Source organism: Podarcis gaigeae (assembly GCF_964106915.1).
Source record: "Podarcis gaigeae genome assembly, chromosome: 6".
Lineage (NCBI taxonomy): Eukaryota > Metazoa > Chordata > Lepidosauria > Squamata > Lacertidae > Podarcis > Podarcis gaigeae.
Window position 1 is genome coordinate 52,016,513 of NC_139682.1, and position 17,686 is coordinate 52,034,198.

At 40.7% G+C, this 17,686-nt stretch overlaps 1 protein-coding gene across 6 annotated transcripts in view; it reads left to right on the top strand.

The window, feature by feature from the left end:
- The window catches only part of MAST2 (microtubule associated serine/threonine kinase 2), a 145,707-nt gene that overhangs the window by 2,297 nt on the left and 125,724 nt on the right, over positions 1 to 17,686 (top strand). For all 6 annotated transcript variants that reach the window (XR_014565191.1, XR_014565192.1, XM_083742302.1 and 3 more), the window contains exons 2-3: positions 7,992 to 8,139; positions 8,396 to 8,538. Coding sequence is in view for 4 of the 6 variants with exons in the window: in XM_083742302.1 (XP_083598428.1) it covers positions 7,992 to 8,139; positions 8,396 to 8,538 (291 nt within the window). In the remaining 2 variants the exon portion in view is untranslated. The remainder of the gene's footprint in view (positions 1 to 7,991; positions 8,140 to 8,395; positions 8,539 to 17,686) is intronic.

Genomic DNA, 17,686 nt, shown 5'->3' on the forward strand with positions numbered 1-17,686 from the left:
ATCTCCTTTTTGGAAATGTCACAGGCTGTATACTTGCCAATTTTTGAACTCAATTAATTAGCTATTTCATAGGGTTCTTTCATTTCCATAGCACAACGACTATTCCTTTCCTCTTAATGACTGCAGGGAAGATGATGCACAAAAATACAGAATGTTCATGTCTAAAGGTTTCTAGGACCACATCTTCCAGATCCACATTCCCAACATATTTGCTTATATGCACCTCCCCTTTGGGCATTATAGTAAGAAAATGATTGAAGTGTTGTGGAAGAGCAGGTCTGTCATTCCTGTAATTAATGGGCACCATCAGATTTATTTTGAAAAACTGCTTTTATCTGCTTTGTTTCTTGTATTTTTTATTGTTGTGTGAGATATTTTGCATTGAAGTATTGTATGATATTTGCAAATGTCTAGCAGCCTATCCATTTTCCAAATAAATAGCATCTGAAAGTTTTTAGTAATTTCATTAAATCTTTTGCTCATTATCTGTTTTGGTAGATGGGTAGCTGTGCAAGCAGTGTGCAACTTGAGTAATGGTATGAGAGGAAGCAACTGGTATTGATATGAAAATGGAAAGGAGAGGTGGCAAAATAGAAAAAAATAAGGAGAGAACGAAGCCCAAAATGTTAACAGCAGGGGAAAAACCTATCCTTTCTACAGCTTCTAGGGCCTCTGAAAAAACTCTGCCATGGTATAATGACTGACACAGTTGGATTAATTGGCAAAGAATCAGACTTCCTGATAGGTCCAGCTGGATTTTATAAGAGTGGTTTGGCTGGTGATACTCACTTTTAAAAAATAGGAAACTATGTAGTTCAAACTAGTTTTTTTTGTTTGTTTTTTGGTGAATACTAGCTCTCATGAAGTGCGGTAGATCTTCTTTCACATAGCCTGCATGCCTAATTAGTAAACCACAAGAGCTAGGGGAGTTAGATGAGAGCTAGATTTATGTTCTGTACCGCCCTGAGATCTGTGGATAAGGGTGGTATACAATTTTAAATAACAACAACAATATAAATATAATAGATAATCTGCTACTTATATATAAAATACATATAAACCCTTCTGGCCTGTTCTGAGATCAATAATAATATACTAAAAAGTTTGGAATCTTGTCGTATCAAAAAAGATAACCTGCATATCTCGCTTGCAGGAGTTGCATCTGGCCAAAGGGATAATAACATTTGGAAGCATGAGTGCATTCATGTAACTTGCTTTCTATACAGCCCTGCTGGATCAGATCAAAGGTTATTCTAGTTCTGCTTCCTGTTTCTCACAGTGGCCAACCAGTTGTCTATGAGAAGCCCACAAGCAGGACATAAGGACTTTGAGTCCTTCCTGCTGTTCCCCAGGATCTGGTATCCAGAGACATGCTGCCTCTGATCTTGGAGATAGCATATAGTCATCCATTGATTGGTACTGTGTGTTACCTTGTGTGAAGCCACCCTGAGAGCTTTAAGAATTAGAAGTGGAAAGCAGGAAGCCTCTTATTTGGTGTCTGTGATAAGACTACTTTTAAGTTGAGGTTTTGCAAAGTCACTTAACACTGCAGCTGCACACAAAAGCAATAATCTGTGAAGAACAAGCCGCTGAAAGTTTTTCAGTCGCATTTGGCTTTAGGCAAGTTATCACTAATGGTGCATGTGGAAATGTGCCCCTGTTGAATAGGACCATCTCCCCCACCCACCCCGCTCCGGTTGTAGTGTGGTCAATGAACCTGCAAATTACCGTATTTTTTGCTCTATAAGACCCACTTTTTCCCTCCTAAAAAGTAAGGGGAAATGTTTGTGCGTCTTATGGAGCGAACGCAGGCTGCGCAGCTATCCCAGAAGCCAGAACAGCAAGAGGGATTGCTGCTTTCACTGTGCAGCGATCCGTCTTGCTGTTCTGGCTTCTGAGATTCAGAATATTTTTATTCTTGTTTTCCTCGTCCAAAAACTAGGTGCGTCTGGTGCGTCTTATAGAGCGAAAAATATGGTAATTCCAAACAAAACTGAGCAAAAGTATTTACTCTTTTCTTAATTAGATCAGTATTGAAGGAGAACAAATGGGCTTTGGAATGGTTAATATGGATAGAGTAACTGCAAAGTTCTTTTAGATTGGCTGATGAGCTACACATTAATTGTACTGCTGCATATGAATGCAGAAACCACAGGACATAGTGATGCAGAAGCTGCCTTATACTGAGTCAGAACACTGGCCCATCTGGCTTAGTATTGTCTGCATGGACTAGCAGTGGCTCTCTAGGGCGGAGCTTTCCAAACTGTGTGTAGCGACACATTAGTGTGTAAGCTGCAGCATGTAGGTGTATCGTGCAAATGCTCCTCCCAGGGCTGGAAAGGGGTTAGTTTAACCTCCTGTTTGCTAGCAATACTGAATTACTGTGTCACAAAATGATGCTTGTCTAAAAAGTGTGTTGCCAACATGAAAAGTTTGGAAAGCTCTGCTCTAGCGGTTCAGACAGGCTTCTCTCTCAGCCCTACCTGGGACGTTCTGCATGTAAGGCACTCTAGTCCTTTCCCTAAGAAGTAGGGTTGAGTCCAAATGAGGGGGCCTTGCAAAGGGGCTCTGAGTTTTAGTGATATTTGGGGGCAGCACGAGGGAAGGGAATGTTACTTCATTTGCTGCGGATGTGTTTGGAGTGCTTCTTCATTCTGCAGTGAGATCCACCTCTTCTCTTGCCAAGAAAGGACATGGCTTGTGTTCCGAATGTCTTGGGGTGGGGGGTCATTTCCCTTATAGCAGCTGCAGCAGCCATTTTAAATAAGGGGAATAGCAGTAATAAGCAGGGACCAGCAAGATCTTCCTTTTCTTTTTGCAAGTGCTTTGCCAAGGCTAGGGAGGTTCCCAATTTCCCTTGTTCCCTCTTAGAGTACGCTGCCTTTTTGGGGGGGAAAACCCCCTCATAAAATGTCATTTCTAGCTTTGAAAAATGAAGCTCACAAAAATCCTGTTTAGTCCTAAATAGAAATGGCTGTGATGACAGTTAATAGTTCTGGGTATTTTGTCATTTTGCATGCTAAGCGGAAAATGCCCTCTCTTCTCAAGCGAATCATAGGTTTGGCATGTTTTCATGTTTCTTCACAACCAAGAAGTCTAGAACTCAAGAATTTGAAATGAACTATTAGTTGGGGCTAGAAAATTGAAGGCTTAAGTTGTTGTTTTTTTTTGGTGTGCAATAGAATATACTAACATTCTTAAGCCATTTTCAGCATCTTAAATGTGTATACAGTACTGTTTTGCACTTTAAAGTTAATTTGAGTTGCATTAAACGTAGAGCTACAGTTGTATTTGCAGAGTTTTATTTATCTGGTTCTTGAGGGGTTTTTATTTTTTGCCAGAAACTGTTGTCACAACCACACAAATGTAAGTATTTCTGCTTAGGAAGGTTTTAAAAATGTTGTGTGTTATAACTTGACCAGAAAAAAAGCATATATCAATAGGACCTAAAATTTTGAGCCTCTGAAATTTCTCGTAAGAGTCTCTGTGGATCCTCAGGTCTATTGAGATTGATTCTCAGTGTTGGGACAGCAAATGCCATTGGTACTTCTGTGCTGGTATTGTTCACACTCTTGGATTTCACAACTGTGAAATGAATGGGTGTTATGCAACTCCAGTGGAGTATTGTGTTGGAAATGAGAATCTGATCTGGCAGCCCTTTAAGTGCTAGATTGAGGGTTATCAGTATGGAGCCAAGTGCTTCCCATTGGTGATTTGTTCTAATTTTAGGGCAGTTAAAGATTGTTTGGGAATTTGACTAGTAAGGGTGTAGAATCAGCTGGTGCTGTTCCATATGGCAAGTCCAGGATGCCATTTTAGTTTAGTCTTGCAAGTAAAATAGTTAGGAGTGGTTGAGTCCTGCCTGTCAGATTCCTCTTCTGTGTTCTCACCTTTGCGACTACCTCCTCTCCTCCTTGAAGAGGTGACTAATGTTGCACCATCCAGGTCCCTGCTAGGATGTGGGACAGATGCACAGTGTGAGCTGACGTTATTATGAAATTTTGATACAATGATGTGCTTTCCTAAAGTGTAGTTCTTGTAACTATTCTATCCTTAAAGAGCTACTTTGCAGCTTTGCTCGCACAGCATAGTCGGATAGTTTGCCCACTCAAATCCTCCGCTGGTTACAATTACTACCTGCTCCAGCCAAACAGATTGGATGGCTGTAACGCTAGCCCCCTTTCTTGTATACTCCTGCTGTTATGTTTTCAAAAGATCTACTCCGGGGGCCTGTTTTTACTAACCAGAGCCGGTGTAATTTAGTGGCTGTGAAACTCTGCTACAAATCAAGAGGTTCCTGGTTCAATTACCTTGCAAATTAAGGTAAACAGAAGTGGAAAGTGTGCATGCACCTTACCTTTCTTTGCACAGTGATTGAGGAACCATGTATAACCCACTGCACCTGGAACACTACTTATGGGGAAGTCAAAATTCCACCCTCATGGTTCCCTTGGGACTCCTTTGGAGATTTTGCATTCCAGAAGCAGTTATCTCAGAGATATCTCAGAGACAGTTATCTCAGAGAAGTGGGCTCTCTGGAAAAGAGTCAACCAAGGGAGATGTTCTCCTGTTAATTTGCTTAGGGGGGAAATTGCACCTTGAGATACAAAGGCCTATCCCCCCCCCCCAAATGGACACTTGGAGCAAGATGGTTCCCTTTGAATGGGCACTTTTGCCCCACATCAGCAGTTTTCCTTTCTGCCATCCCATCTCCACTTCCCAATGTGATGGCTGTGTGTGTGTGTCATGTAAGTTACTGTAGATAAAATACTATACCAGACTTTGATTTAACAGGTGGTATCCAGTTCACACATACTGTTAGTGCAAGGATTTTGCAATGAATCTACCCTCTCCTCCCCCTGTGTGCACCCTGCATTCTCCCCAGATTTGTTCTGGAAGGGTGGGAAAATGCCTGGGGGGTGCGGGAGAAGGAGAGAATGCGATGTTGTGCAATAAGAAATCCTTGCACTGATGCAACCCCTACAAAGCACTACCTTGGATACAACTTTAATTTTCTTAAATTATCTGCCTCAGTGTATTCTTGTTTTAGCATGGTAAAAAACTAAATAATACAGACAGAATATGTTATTAAAATGCACAGAATTACAACTCTCATTATGTGCTGTGGAGGATGATTTGGAAGCATCTATATTCTAACATGTGCTTTAAAAGAGACTCTGTACCTTACAATTTTTTTTAATGGACAGATTGTGAACTTACAAGCAGTGGTGTATTTATGGTCTGTGTGCCCTTTGTGATGGCCCTATTTGTTTACCTAAATAAGTGTGACCATATCTGAAAATGGGATGGAACTAAATATATGAGTGAATTAATAAAAAAACCCCAATTTTATTAACTTATATTATTGAACAGAATTTTTTATTTCTAATTAATTATATACAAGGGGACGCGGGTGGCGCTGTGGGTAAAACCTCAGCGCCTAGGACTTGCCGATCGTCAGGTCAGCAGTTCGAATCCCCGTGGCGGGGTGCGCTCCCGTCGTTTGGTCCCAGCGCCTGCCAACCTAGCAGTTCGAAAGCACCCCCGGGTGCAAGTAGATAAATAGGGACTGCTTACCAGCGGGAAGGTAAATGGCGTTCTGTGTGCTGCGCTGGCTCGCCAGATGCAGCTTGTCTGCGGACAGCGCTGGCTCCCGGCCTATAGAGTGAGATGAGCGCACAACCGTAGAGTCTAGCAAGACTGGCCCGTATGGGCAGGGGTACCTTTACCTTTACCTTAATTATATACATATTTAAAGGAACAAATGAAAATTCAAAGCTTTTGATAAAATATTCATAGATTTTAAATCCTCCTGAGATATAGTAGAAGCTAAACAATTATTTGCTCTTCTAAGGGTGCAGGCAATATTCTATTCAGTCTAGGAATGACTTATACTAAGTGGTTTAAATTGAGCAGGGGTAGACATAATTCAGAATTGTGAGCTTCAGAAATAAATTTCATCAGCATGCACAGAGTGTTTCTGCCTTCCCAAAGAGGTATCTCTGTTTACATTTAATAAGCAGCTTTCACAGTTTAAGTCTGAAATATATATTTATTGGGTTGTATTCAATGCTAGTCTTACTCAAAGTAGACCAGTTTAAATTGGTGAACATGACTGACTTAGGTCCATTGATTTAAATGAGTCTAATCTGAGTAGGAGTAGCATTGGATAGAACCCTCCATTGCTAGTCAGCTACATGATACATGGAATCACTGCCATTATTTTACCAAAATGGGAAGGAAACCCTCCAGAGGCAAGTGGCTGTAGCATTAACAGATATTAATCACTGTAATGTTAAGAAATCCATTAGTGTCTTCTGTGTTCTACTTCACCAGAGCCTAGAGTCTAGGTTTTACACAAAAAGAGTTACAAGGCACACTGCTCTCATTGTTGGCCACCAAATACTTGTTCCGGTATGTCATTGAAGAAAGCCCGCCTGCCTGCCTTCTCTCTTGTCTTCCCTTCTCTTTTAGCATAATTTTGCTATCAGTTTAATTCTATCAACTTTTAATGAGGGTGAATTGCTACAGGTCCCTGGTGTATACATACTGTAATAGATTTAGATATCACTTGGAAAGTAGGTAGGCATTTTAGTGCCACTTTTACCTTCCTTTTCCTTTCTGAATATATTTGAAATGCCTCGTGCTCATGACAGTTGACATTGTCACATGGGGTATTTGACTGATGGAAGTTGTAATGTTTTTAGTATGGTGGCGGTGGGGGGGGGCATAGCTCATGTCAGCTGTTCTTATTTGGGATAAGAGTTAAGCTTGTTATGTCAAATTGATTTTCCTAGAGAAACGTGTGGCAGCCACTGGTGGTGGTATCAGAGAACATGTCTATATACAGTGGATTTAAAAGAGTCCATGATACTTATCTACTACACCTATAGGTATCTGCACTGGTGTCTGTTATCATCTAGGCTGCTTTCTGTTATGCGGTGTTCTATGCATGCCTTAGCTGCTTATTTGTCATGAAATCAGTCTACTACTTCATGCTGTACCGTTGCAGTATTTGTAACCGTGTGTGCTATCCCTTTGGCTGAAATATGCTATATGATATGTTTTTAAATTCTCTTTAACCTTTGTTGTCCATTTATAATATGAATGGATGTTTACTATTTTCTCTAAAATGGTAGGGTACTAACTGGATTTGCTTACTGCTTTTTATGAATCTATCTTAATGAATTTATGGCAAGAATATATTTATAGTATAATGTGACTGTGATTGTACCTTGCTTCTAATAAGGTTGCTGGTGTGAAATTAGCATGAAAATACCTTGGAATTCTAACTTTGTTTCCATCAATGGGTTATAGTACAGTTTTTTGTTTTTGTTTTTCTAAAAAGAGGAAGTAGAATATTTTGCTATTAGAAAGTAGATTGAAATCTTTCTTGTAGTAAACACAGGGAATTTGATGCAGACCATTCTCACCAGAGTGTTGCTTGGCCAACGATCCTGCTGGTGGAGAACACAAGGAGCTGATTTTTGCAGATTCCTGTCCCACTGGCCTTTAGGGCCACCTCACACAACTGGAACAGTTTGGGCGCCTTCTCCACCAACAGGAGTCCTCTGCTAGGTTAAAAACCTGCCATGGATGGAATAAGCCTTTTCTGTATATAGAAGGTGATGTCTGGATCCAACACATGAAATTTTGTGAATCTAGAGATTTCTTGAAAAGTCTCTGCAGATCATAGCTTGTCTGTGAGTGATGAGGGAACAGTAGATTTTTTTTTAAGTGTCTAATTAAGCAATAAATATGACATCTTTCAAATTAAGGAAATTTGGCCATAATTTGTGTTGCAATGACAACTTGAGCATTTTATGGCTGCAGCCCTGAGCATTTTTATTAGGAAATAAGTTGCACTGAACTTAGGACTTCTCCTTCTGAGTAAACAACCAAGATAAGTCTGAAGTTATATATCAAGAAGTTAGTGCATAAGTAATTTACTCATCAAAATTTATCCTGTTCTCTTTTGGCTTTTGTTTCAGAATCTTGCAGCGGAACCAATTTCTTTGCGCTGCAGGAAGCTTAGTAACCCTGATATAGCTGGTTCAGCTGGCAAAAGTAAGATCCAACGTCAACTGAGTCAAGATGACTGCAAGCTTCGGAGAGGCAGTTTGGCCAGCTCATTGTCAGGTAAAGTTTTGTGCAATTCATCAAACTGCTTAGAGGTTTCTTCAGTTAAGCAAATTAATGGTACAGAGAAGTTCAAACTATATATTTACCTGGGGAATAATTTCTTTGTTTTGGTTGTGGGTAAAGATTGTTAAAAATGTATTATCTAAGGCTGTTGTATAAAAAGTATTTTTGATTGCTCTGTGTGAAAATTATTGTACAATGAACTAATGAGCCACCAAGTGAAGAAGGTTTTGCTTTGCTTTTTTCGTTAAAGGAAAGCAGTTGCTTCCTTTATCCACTAGTATGCACAGCGGAGTGGGCCAGGCAGCATGGCAGCCATCTGGAGAATCATCCAATTTGGTCCGCATGAGGAACCAGTCATTGGGACAGTCTGCTCCTTCACTTACAGCTGGATTGGTAAGTTTTGATGCACTTTACAATTTCATTAGCAAAGTTTTGTTTTTTGTTTTTAAGAAGAGGATGACTTGCTTTTAGACCTGTCACCATTTTGATTGTTCCTCTCATCTTTTCATTATCAAATTTATACTTGATTTATATACATCTTGTGCTGCTACCCATGGACGAACCCCAAGAATCCCAAGAGTGGTCAGTCCGCTCTCAGCCATGAAGCTCATTGGTTGACCTTGGGCCAATCGCTATCTCTTAGCCTAACATACTTCACAGAATTGCTGTGAAGTCAAAATGGGGAGGGGGGGAAACCATGTATGCCACCTTGAACTCCTGGATGTAAGATGGAATACAAATCAAATCAATAAAATTAACTGCTTTTGTAGGATGGGGCTTGTAGGGATGAACAACCTCCATACCAGATCCAGATTACATTTTACAGTCATTGGTTTAATGTCCTTAGACACCCGTTGGATCTTGGGAGAATTGGTCTTGTCCTCACATTAAATCTGGATTAGGCTCTTGGGCAGTCTAGGATTTAATAGGCCTATACTTTTGTGCAAGGCGGTAGCAATAATCTGGCCATTTTGCAGTGAATAATGCCCTCCCTGGCATGCCTCTTCCCACTTCTTTCTTTCTTTTTAATATACAGCCTCTAAGTGCAGCTTACAACAATTAAAACTGTAAAATACAATAATATTTCTGATATAAAATATAATGAAAATAGATATAAGTACAGCACATGAAACAGGAATCATTTTTAAAAGAAAATTATCCAGTAAAACACAAGCTTGGCCAAACAGTAAAATAAAAGCCGCTCAGATTCGGGAAGAAGTAGACTCCACCGTGGGAGCAGGGCCGGGGCGGGAGAGTGCTAGAGTTCTGTCTAGTCAAGTTGAGTGGGATCAATTCCAATCTGTTACCTCTGAGGATGTGGACAGGCTGCTTGGACGAGTGAAACCAACCACCTGTCTCCTGGATCCTTGCCCATCCTGGCTTATAAAAGCTAGCCGGGAAGGACTGGGCGATGGGCTTCGTGGGGTGGTGAATGCTTCCCTCCGTGAGGGAGCCTTCCCAGACCCGCTGAAAGAGGCGGTTATTAAACCGCTTCTTAAAAAACCATCTTTAGATGCGGCCACAATGGCCAACTATTGCCCAGTCTCAAATCTTCCATTCTTGGGCAAGGTGATTGAGCGAGCGGTTGCCGAACAACTCCAGGCACGCCTGGAAGAAGCGGACCATTTGGATACCCAGCTCTACCTCTCTTTTAAATCAGAACCAGTGAGGGCAGTGAAGGTCCTGTGTGAGTGTCTGGAGGCGGTTGGAGAAAGGCCATCAACATGGGATAAAGCATCCCCTACCACTCTCTGGAAACCATTTGGATCCATTAAGTGGCGGGAGCGGACCATCCGAATTGGTCCCACCACCCTGCAGAGGGGATGGGTCGCAGAGAAGTCCAGTTACACCAGGAAGTGATCTGACCATGGCACTTCTTTCGTTTCGCTTTTACTTAGTTTCAGATCACCAACATCCATAGAGGTAAACACCAGGTCCAAGGCATGTCCGCGGCTATGGGTTGGGCCAGACTTATTCAGGGACAGCCCCATGGAGGCCATGCTTTCCACGAAGTCCCGAGCGGCCCCTTGTAAGGTCGTGTCGGCATGGATGTTAAAATCCCCTAGGACGACCAAGCTAGGTGTCTCCAGGAGAACATCCACCACGACCTGAAGCAGCTCGGGCAGGGAATCCTTGGTGCAGCGGGGAGGTCGGTACACCAAAAGGAATCCTGTACTGCCCCTATTGCCCAACTTCCAGAACATGCACTCGGAAAACTGGGTCTTCCCAATAGGATGCCTGGTGCAAACTAATGACTTCCTAAAAATCACTGCAACCCCCCCTCCCCGCCCACATGACCTGGGTTGCTGTGCGTAAGAGAAACCTGGTGGACAAGCAGCGGCAAGGACAGGCCCATCTGCTTCATCCAACCAAGTCTCTGTTACACATGCCAGGTCAATTCCTCCATCCATGATCAAGTCATGGATGGCAGTGGTCTTATGAATCATTGACCTGGCTAAAAAGCTTTTATTGGTCCAGATTTTTTTTTTGTCTTTGAATGAGTGTATAAATGCAAATAATTGTCTTACTAATTCATGTATATACTGCATTTTCTACAAATGTGTTGTATTCTAAGTGGTTCATAGAAAATAAAATGACAACTTGAGTATCCAAAAATAAAGAAACACACACAAGTATATATATATTTTTAATATTTACTTTGACAGTTTTGGATTAAATGAAAAATAGGATTTAAATTGTTGATCTCCACTATTCATAGGGTGGATCCTCATGTTCTTATTCCAGAGGGTAGCATGTTAGCCTGCAGCAGCAAATATGAGAAAAAGTCTTCTTCCAGTTTAAAGATTTACAAAGTTGTTCTTTAAGCTGTCACAATACACTTGCAAGATCTTGTTTAGAGATAAGACTGGGTGTAATCCAGCATTGTTGTATGAGCAGGCTTCTACTTGCATAATGGGACTTAACCTTCCTCTTCTTGTCACTGCAGCCCCCCATTCCCCCCACAGAAAAAAAAATCTGCTCCAAAGCAGAGTAGTAATAGAGGGCTACAGGGAAGGAGAAGAAAGTGAAGCCCCATTGTGCATGTAGAAGTCTGTTCTACTCTTGTATGCATAGCACAGGATACAATTCCTGCACATTTAATGCTTTTGAAAACAGGTTGAGTATAATTCTTATGAAAAAGGTTGCGTACTCTCTGTTCTTTTAAAAACATTTTGCACCTATAGGCATTATTAAAATACATTTTAAAGTATGAACATGGCAATTCACCACAAGTTGTCTGAGCATTATGCTATGGTGCCATCTACTGGGGGAGATTTGCCAATTTAAAGTCCAAAGACTGAAGAACATCAATGTTTGTCATAGAATCATGGAATTGTAGAGTTGGAAGGGATTCTGAGGGTCATCTAGTCCAACCCCCTGCAGTGCAGGAATCTCAGCTAGATCATACATGAGAGAGCCATGCAACCTCTGCTTAAAATCCTCCAAGGAAGGAGAGTCCACCACCTTTTGCGGGAGTCTGCTCCACTGTCAAACAGCTCTTCTTGTCAGAAAGAAAGAGGAAATGCAGTGGCGAAGGAGAGAAACATACTTTCACTTGCTAAGTTTATTTTAAAATTCTTCTTCCGTCTTTCTTAATGACTTGGGCTGATAAGCAGTTGAAAACTGGAATGCTTAAATTGATTTTGGGTGGGCTGCCTGTTTTATTATTTCCTTATGTCTTCTAATATGTGTTTTATTAGAACAGGCATCCCCAACCTCCGGCCCTCCAGATGTTTTGGACTACAATTCCCATAATCCCTGACCACTGGTCCTGTTAGCAAGGGATCATGGGAGTTGTAGGCCAAAACATCAGGAGGGCCGCAGGTTGGGGATGCCTGTATTAGAAGCTGCCTTTAATAGTTTATTCTCAAAGTTCTTACAGTTTTTCTATTTTGTTCTGCTTATTATCAGTGTGAGCCTTGGACTGGCTCTGCTGGTGTGCCCACACAGCCACAATCTCACTGCAGCCCTGCACACACAGCATCTCAGTCAGCAAAAATGTCATTGGTGTTGTGGGAGAAGCAGTGTGGCACTAGCTGCTGCTGCCGAGTTGACCTTACTGTGAGGATGGTACAAAGGACAAAAGGTGGTCATGTATGTGCTGTATGAGGATGTTGTAGGTTACAGCCAGCATCTTGACTTATGCCTGGAAAATAATAGGGAGGTGGCATAGCCTGTAGGGTATCGGTGGTGTGTGATCTCTCTATGATAAATTTTCACAAGGAAAATGTGAAAGCCGAAGCTTCCAGACAACTGAGGACAGTCCTATCCTTGAGATTCTGAAAGTGTGAATCACAGTCTAATTAAGTCTTGGTTGAATAGAAAGGATTCCATCACTTGCTTTGGGAGTCCTTTTCATTTTAATAAGGAATATTTTTCCTTCGTTGCAAATTATTTTTCCTGCCTTGTAAACTACCCTGTAGGCTTTTTGTTTTCTACTCTAACAAAGCAGCTGAAGGAAATAATGGTGTATCAGACCTAGTGTGCAGTCCACCACTGAACAGTGTTTGTCTTGGCCACGGTGGGGTGACTGCGGTCTGTACAAAATCCTCTGGCTTGTTCATTTTCCTTCTTTAATATTTCACTTGCATGCTTTTTTCACATGAAACCCTTAACATAATAAAGACCCATTTATTTCTCACCTATTTGAAATTGCGAAATTGCACGCATTTCACTTAACCAATGCCCTTAGCATCAGCTAAAACTGGCCACTTCACAAGCCAGGAACATAGCAACCACACAATTTGATTTTACGGTTTCCCTCACTCTTTTTTATAACATTTCAAAGCAAAAATGAAATCAAATTCCTTGGTTCCGGGAGGAAGAAACCGGTATGAAAGGCAACATTTGTTCCCTTTGTATATAATAGTGAGCTGTGGTAAGAAACAAACCTTGACTTACTGAGATCAAACAGCATTTGGTACATACTGCTCAAATCACACCTACCCTGCTTCTCCCATTTCTGAGTTAGGAGGAAACAAACCACAGCACTGGCTAAGTGTTACCTATGAACCAGTGCTTGTGGCTTGTTTCTCTCCTAACAAATCAGAAGCTAAAGCCAGAAGACAGAAGCTGTAAGAATTGAGAATGCTTGTCTTAGAGGCGCTTAAGGTGAGCTGTATTCCACACCATGTTAAGCATTTTCAGAGGGTGGTATGTGTTGGGAAAAGCACATCGTGACTCACCTAAATCGACTTACTGTGACTATAGTTCTTTGATGCACAGTTACTTCTTTAAAAAGCAAAACTACAACCATCCTGGTTCAAAATGTTGCCCAGTTGTATCCCAGAATAGACAATAACCTGCTCCTTGATTGAAACTATCATGCAAAATGATGGTTAAGTATCTTTAGAGTTACTCTATGCGTAGAGTCTCTATGCATAGAGAACAAACACAATTGCAAAATATACAGGAGATAGTAGATGGTTCAGTATTAAAATTTTCATATTCTTCAGCACAGGGCAGTTGTTGCTATATGACAAAATAATTAAAATTAACTTACAATAAAATGCTGGCTATTAGTTCTAATAAAACAGTCTCAGCAGACAGATTGTAAAGCTTGTACCCCAGATAGATAGATAGATGGGGTGACAGACAATTTGAGGGAAACTGGATAGGGAGGCAGTATTCTCAACTCTATGTTACAGTTTTAAAGCACAAGTGGATCTCTGGTAGAAATATTTGAGCCAAATTTGCTGTTTTACAAGGACATCCTCAGCTCTTTGTGATGAGCAATGGTAATGGAAGGGTAATTATCTTGAGTACAAAAAAGTAAATTACTCTTCAATGCCTTTTAGTACAAATGTTTAAAATGAATATACTTTAAGAGGCGATTCTGCACACAGTTATTTGTATGATGATAATTATAGGGAAGATAATTATGCACAGTAGCAGGCTATACCCAGAGTGTGGCAGTAGCTGATAGTTTATTATTCTGTGTTAACTAGTAAATAGCTCTGGAAGGAGTAGTAATTTGCAGGAGGCATCCACCTTGTATACGCATGCAGAATGCATGTACATTCGGTTGATTATTAAGCAGTTAGATTTGGTGAAAGATGTTATGTTGGCACACATTCCATTTAGCACAGTATTCATCACTGCCTTGTTTTGTGGTAGAAATGTTAACTTCTTTTGCAAAGAGTTGTTTAGTCTTTAAATAAGCTTCTCTCGTTTCTGGATGTCCTCAACAGCTAACACGAAATTTCTAAAAGAACTTGAATGCTTGCCATATATTTTGAAGCATGTCAGGTTAGGGGCTACTCAACCAAATGTAAATGCATGGAACTTGCCTTATGATAATTGGTAGTCATCTGCTGTCAGCTGGAATGATTGCAGTTCTCATTATCCTCAAATGCTGTGTTTTTTGTTTTTTTATCCAAGAGCTTGTTGAATTGATTTTGGCACGCAGACTCTGCTTTCTTTCTGACAGCAGCCCTATTGTGAGTGTAAAGTGAGAAACTGCTGGAGAGTGCTTGGCAAGCATGATTCTTATTATTCTAACTTGAAAGTATTTCATAAAGAAGGATTCAGAATGTTAGGTCAGTGGGTTGCAATCCGTCCCCTCAAAGCATGAGTATCTTGTGAGTCTGATTTCAGCTTGCTCTTTTTTATATTGGAAGCTTTAATCTTTCGCCCTTGATGTCCTGTTGAACAGCTTTTTAAAAAGAGCCTATTCCACTCCTGACATTCTGGTTTGCTGTGTTAGAGAAATTCAATATTCTTTTTGCTATTCTGAAGAATTAATATGGAAACATCAGGAAGCACTTCGGAAAGGTTAAGGTCCCTCTTGACTCTTAAATTCCTTCTTTCTCTGAAACGAGTTCTAACTTATGTAAGTAATATAAAATGAACTGATTCTGCTTTGCTAGTTTCTGAGGCCTAATTCAAATTTTAGGACACTTGCCCTTGAACTCGTTGTTGACCAAATATGTGGACAAATATCAGTTGGGGAATTTCGTTTTGGGTGTGCAACAGTGCTTTCCTATGCATATTAGTGTTCACTGGGGCTTACTCACCTAGTAGGTGTATTTAAGATTGCAACCAAAAAATAAAAATAACTTTTGGAACTCAAAATTTATTAGTAGTTTTAGTGGACCTCAATAGATTTAGATTAGTATAACTCATTGCTGTGTTTAGTTCTGAAAAGTACAGTGGTACCTCGGGTTAAGTCCTTAATTCGTTCTGGAGGTCTGTTCTTAACCTGAAACTGTTCTTAACCTGAAGCACCACTTTAGCTAATGGGGCCTCCTGCTGCTGCTGCGCCGCCGGAGCACGATTTCTGTTCTCATCCTGAAGCAAATTTCTTAACCTGAAGCACTATTTCTGGGTTAGCGGAGTCTGTAACCTGAAGTGTCTGTAACCTGAAGCGTCTGTAACCCGAGGTACCACTGTACAGTGATATTTTATTATTAAGTCACAATAGCCTTCTTCAAGCATCCATAGAATCAAAAACCTCCAAGGAAGGAGAGTTCACTACCTTCCAAGGGATGGTTGTGAGGATAAAAGCAATAGGTTTGGATTTCTTAGCCTGAGAGCACTTACATTCATTCAAAGCATTCATACTCTGCACTTCATTTGGAAGGATTCCCAGAGCAGCTTACAGATTATTAAAAACAATACAGTTCCTTTATCTCAGACTTATATCTGAACAGAAATGACACAAAAGGAAAAGGGGATGGGGAAGAAAGAGGGAAACATGGGCATCAAATTTTTGATGTTACAGTTTTTTTATAATGATCAGCTTGTGGGCTGCTCATAGTTCCACTCCTTTCAAAAACAGGCTTTCGTGGTTCCTGAGAAATAGAACAGTGACCTTTAACCTTCCAGGAAATGGCTGTAATGCAGTCATACATGGCAGATCTTACAGAGCTGGGGTTTGACTTCCTTGGCCCAGAGGCGTAGGAAAGGGTGGGGGGCGATCCGCCCCAGGTGCCATCATGGAGCAGGGTGACAAATTATCAAGGGACAATTACTGCCCTACTAGGGCAGTTCATAAAAAACTTTTTTTTTTGAAAATGCCTGCTCCAAAGGTCTTAACTTACTACGTTAGGGATTATGTAGCTATATATGAAATTGCATGCATATCAGTTAATATATTGACCCTCCTCCACGAAAATAGCTGTTTACTTGCCCGTTTTCCTATGTCGTGAAGGCTGAAATTTCAATTCAGTGGAGCAGGGTCAAAAATTATCTTTTCCCCCACCTCCAGGGAAAAACAGAAGACGGATGGCCATTGGTCAGGGATGGTCTAGTTGAGATTCCTGCAGTGCCCCAGGGGTTTGGCTTGATGACCCTCAGGGGTCCCTTCCAATTCTACAATTCTCTGGTGCAGGCTTGTGCAGAGTTTTAAGTACAAGTTGAATGCAAGGGGTGCATAGCCCATCTTTATGCACCGTCTGCTTGGGAATAACTCCAACTGATCATGAGACTAGATTGCTGCTGTGCAGTCCTGTTTTTTAAATAAATGTTTTCCTTTTCAGATAATACAGAGCATGGTGAAATCACAATAAATAAAACCTCCCCTTCATTAGTTTCAAGCACTACTACAGGTTCCACATAACATCTGTACTGCATTGTTTACTGTGATAGCACCTGTACTTTGGAACTCCCCGCCTATTGCAACAAAGCACGTGCCTTTCCTAGACTGTTTTCGGGCACCTGCTAAAAGCATTCTTCTTGAGGCAAGCATACCTAGATGTTTGGGAAGTTGAAGTAATTTTAATCTTAATATTTTAGCTTTTGAATGTTTTAAAGTAGGATTGTTAATTTTTCTTGATTTTACTGCTGTGGTTTTTTTTGTTTTTTGTTTGGGTAAACAGCTTTGCAGGTTTTTTGAAATAAATTTTATTAAATACACAAACAATAAATATTGTATAAATAAAATAACACAAGCCAAAACACAATCCATTCTGTAGATTTAAGTAGCTGTCCATAGTCGCCTACTTGTTATCAGAGGCCCAGCATCCACATTCCTTTGTAAGAAAATATGAAATAACGTAAAACCATTTTTGCAGGCAAATAAAAAACCAAAAAACCCCAATGTGTGTGTGTTGGGGGGGTATGACAAGAAATTTTCCGCACCGGTTACCACCTGACCTTCCTCTGCCTAGCTGGAATCTGCTAGTTTCTTGCTAGTCGCACTCTGTCAGATAGGCCCAAGAGAGCCCATTGCCAACATCACCCCCACCCCACCCCAAGCATATGTTGTGGTTTTTAAACACAGTTCCTGCCCTGTATTCCCTTTCCTATAGTGAGATGAAAATTTCTTGTCAGTGGAGCATTTTTTTGTTAAGATATCAAATGATGCAATTATAAATGAATACCCTTTTCACTAGAGCTGCAGCTGTGCAGTTGAATCCTGGGTCTTTACTTGGAAGTAAGTCCCACTCTATTTAATGGGGCCATATTCCTAGGCAAGTGTGCATAAGATTGCAGCTTTAGTTGATTATGGCTGAATGCAGAATGAAAGCTAAATATATTCTCCCATTTTTGGTAGTATTTATTTTTTTCTGATGCTATAAAAATCTTTAAAAGCAGCTGT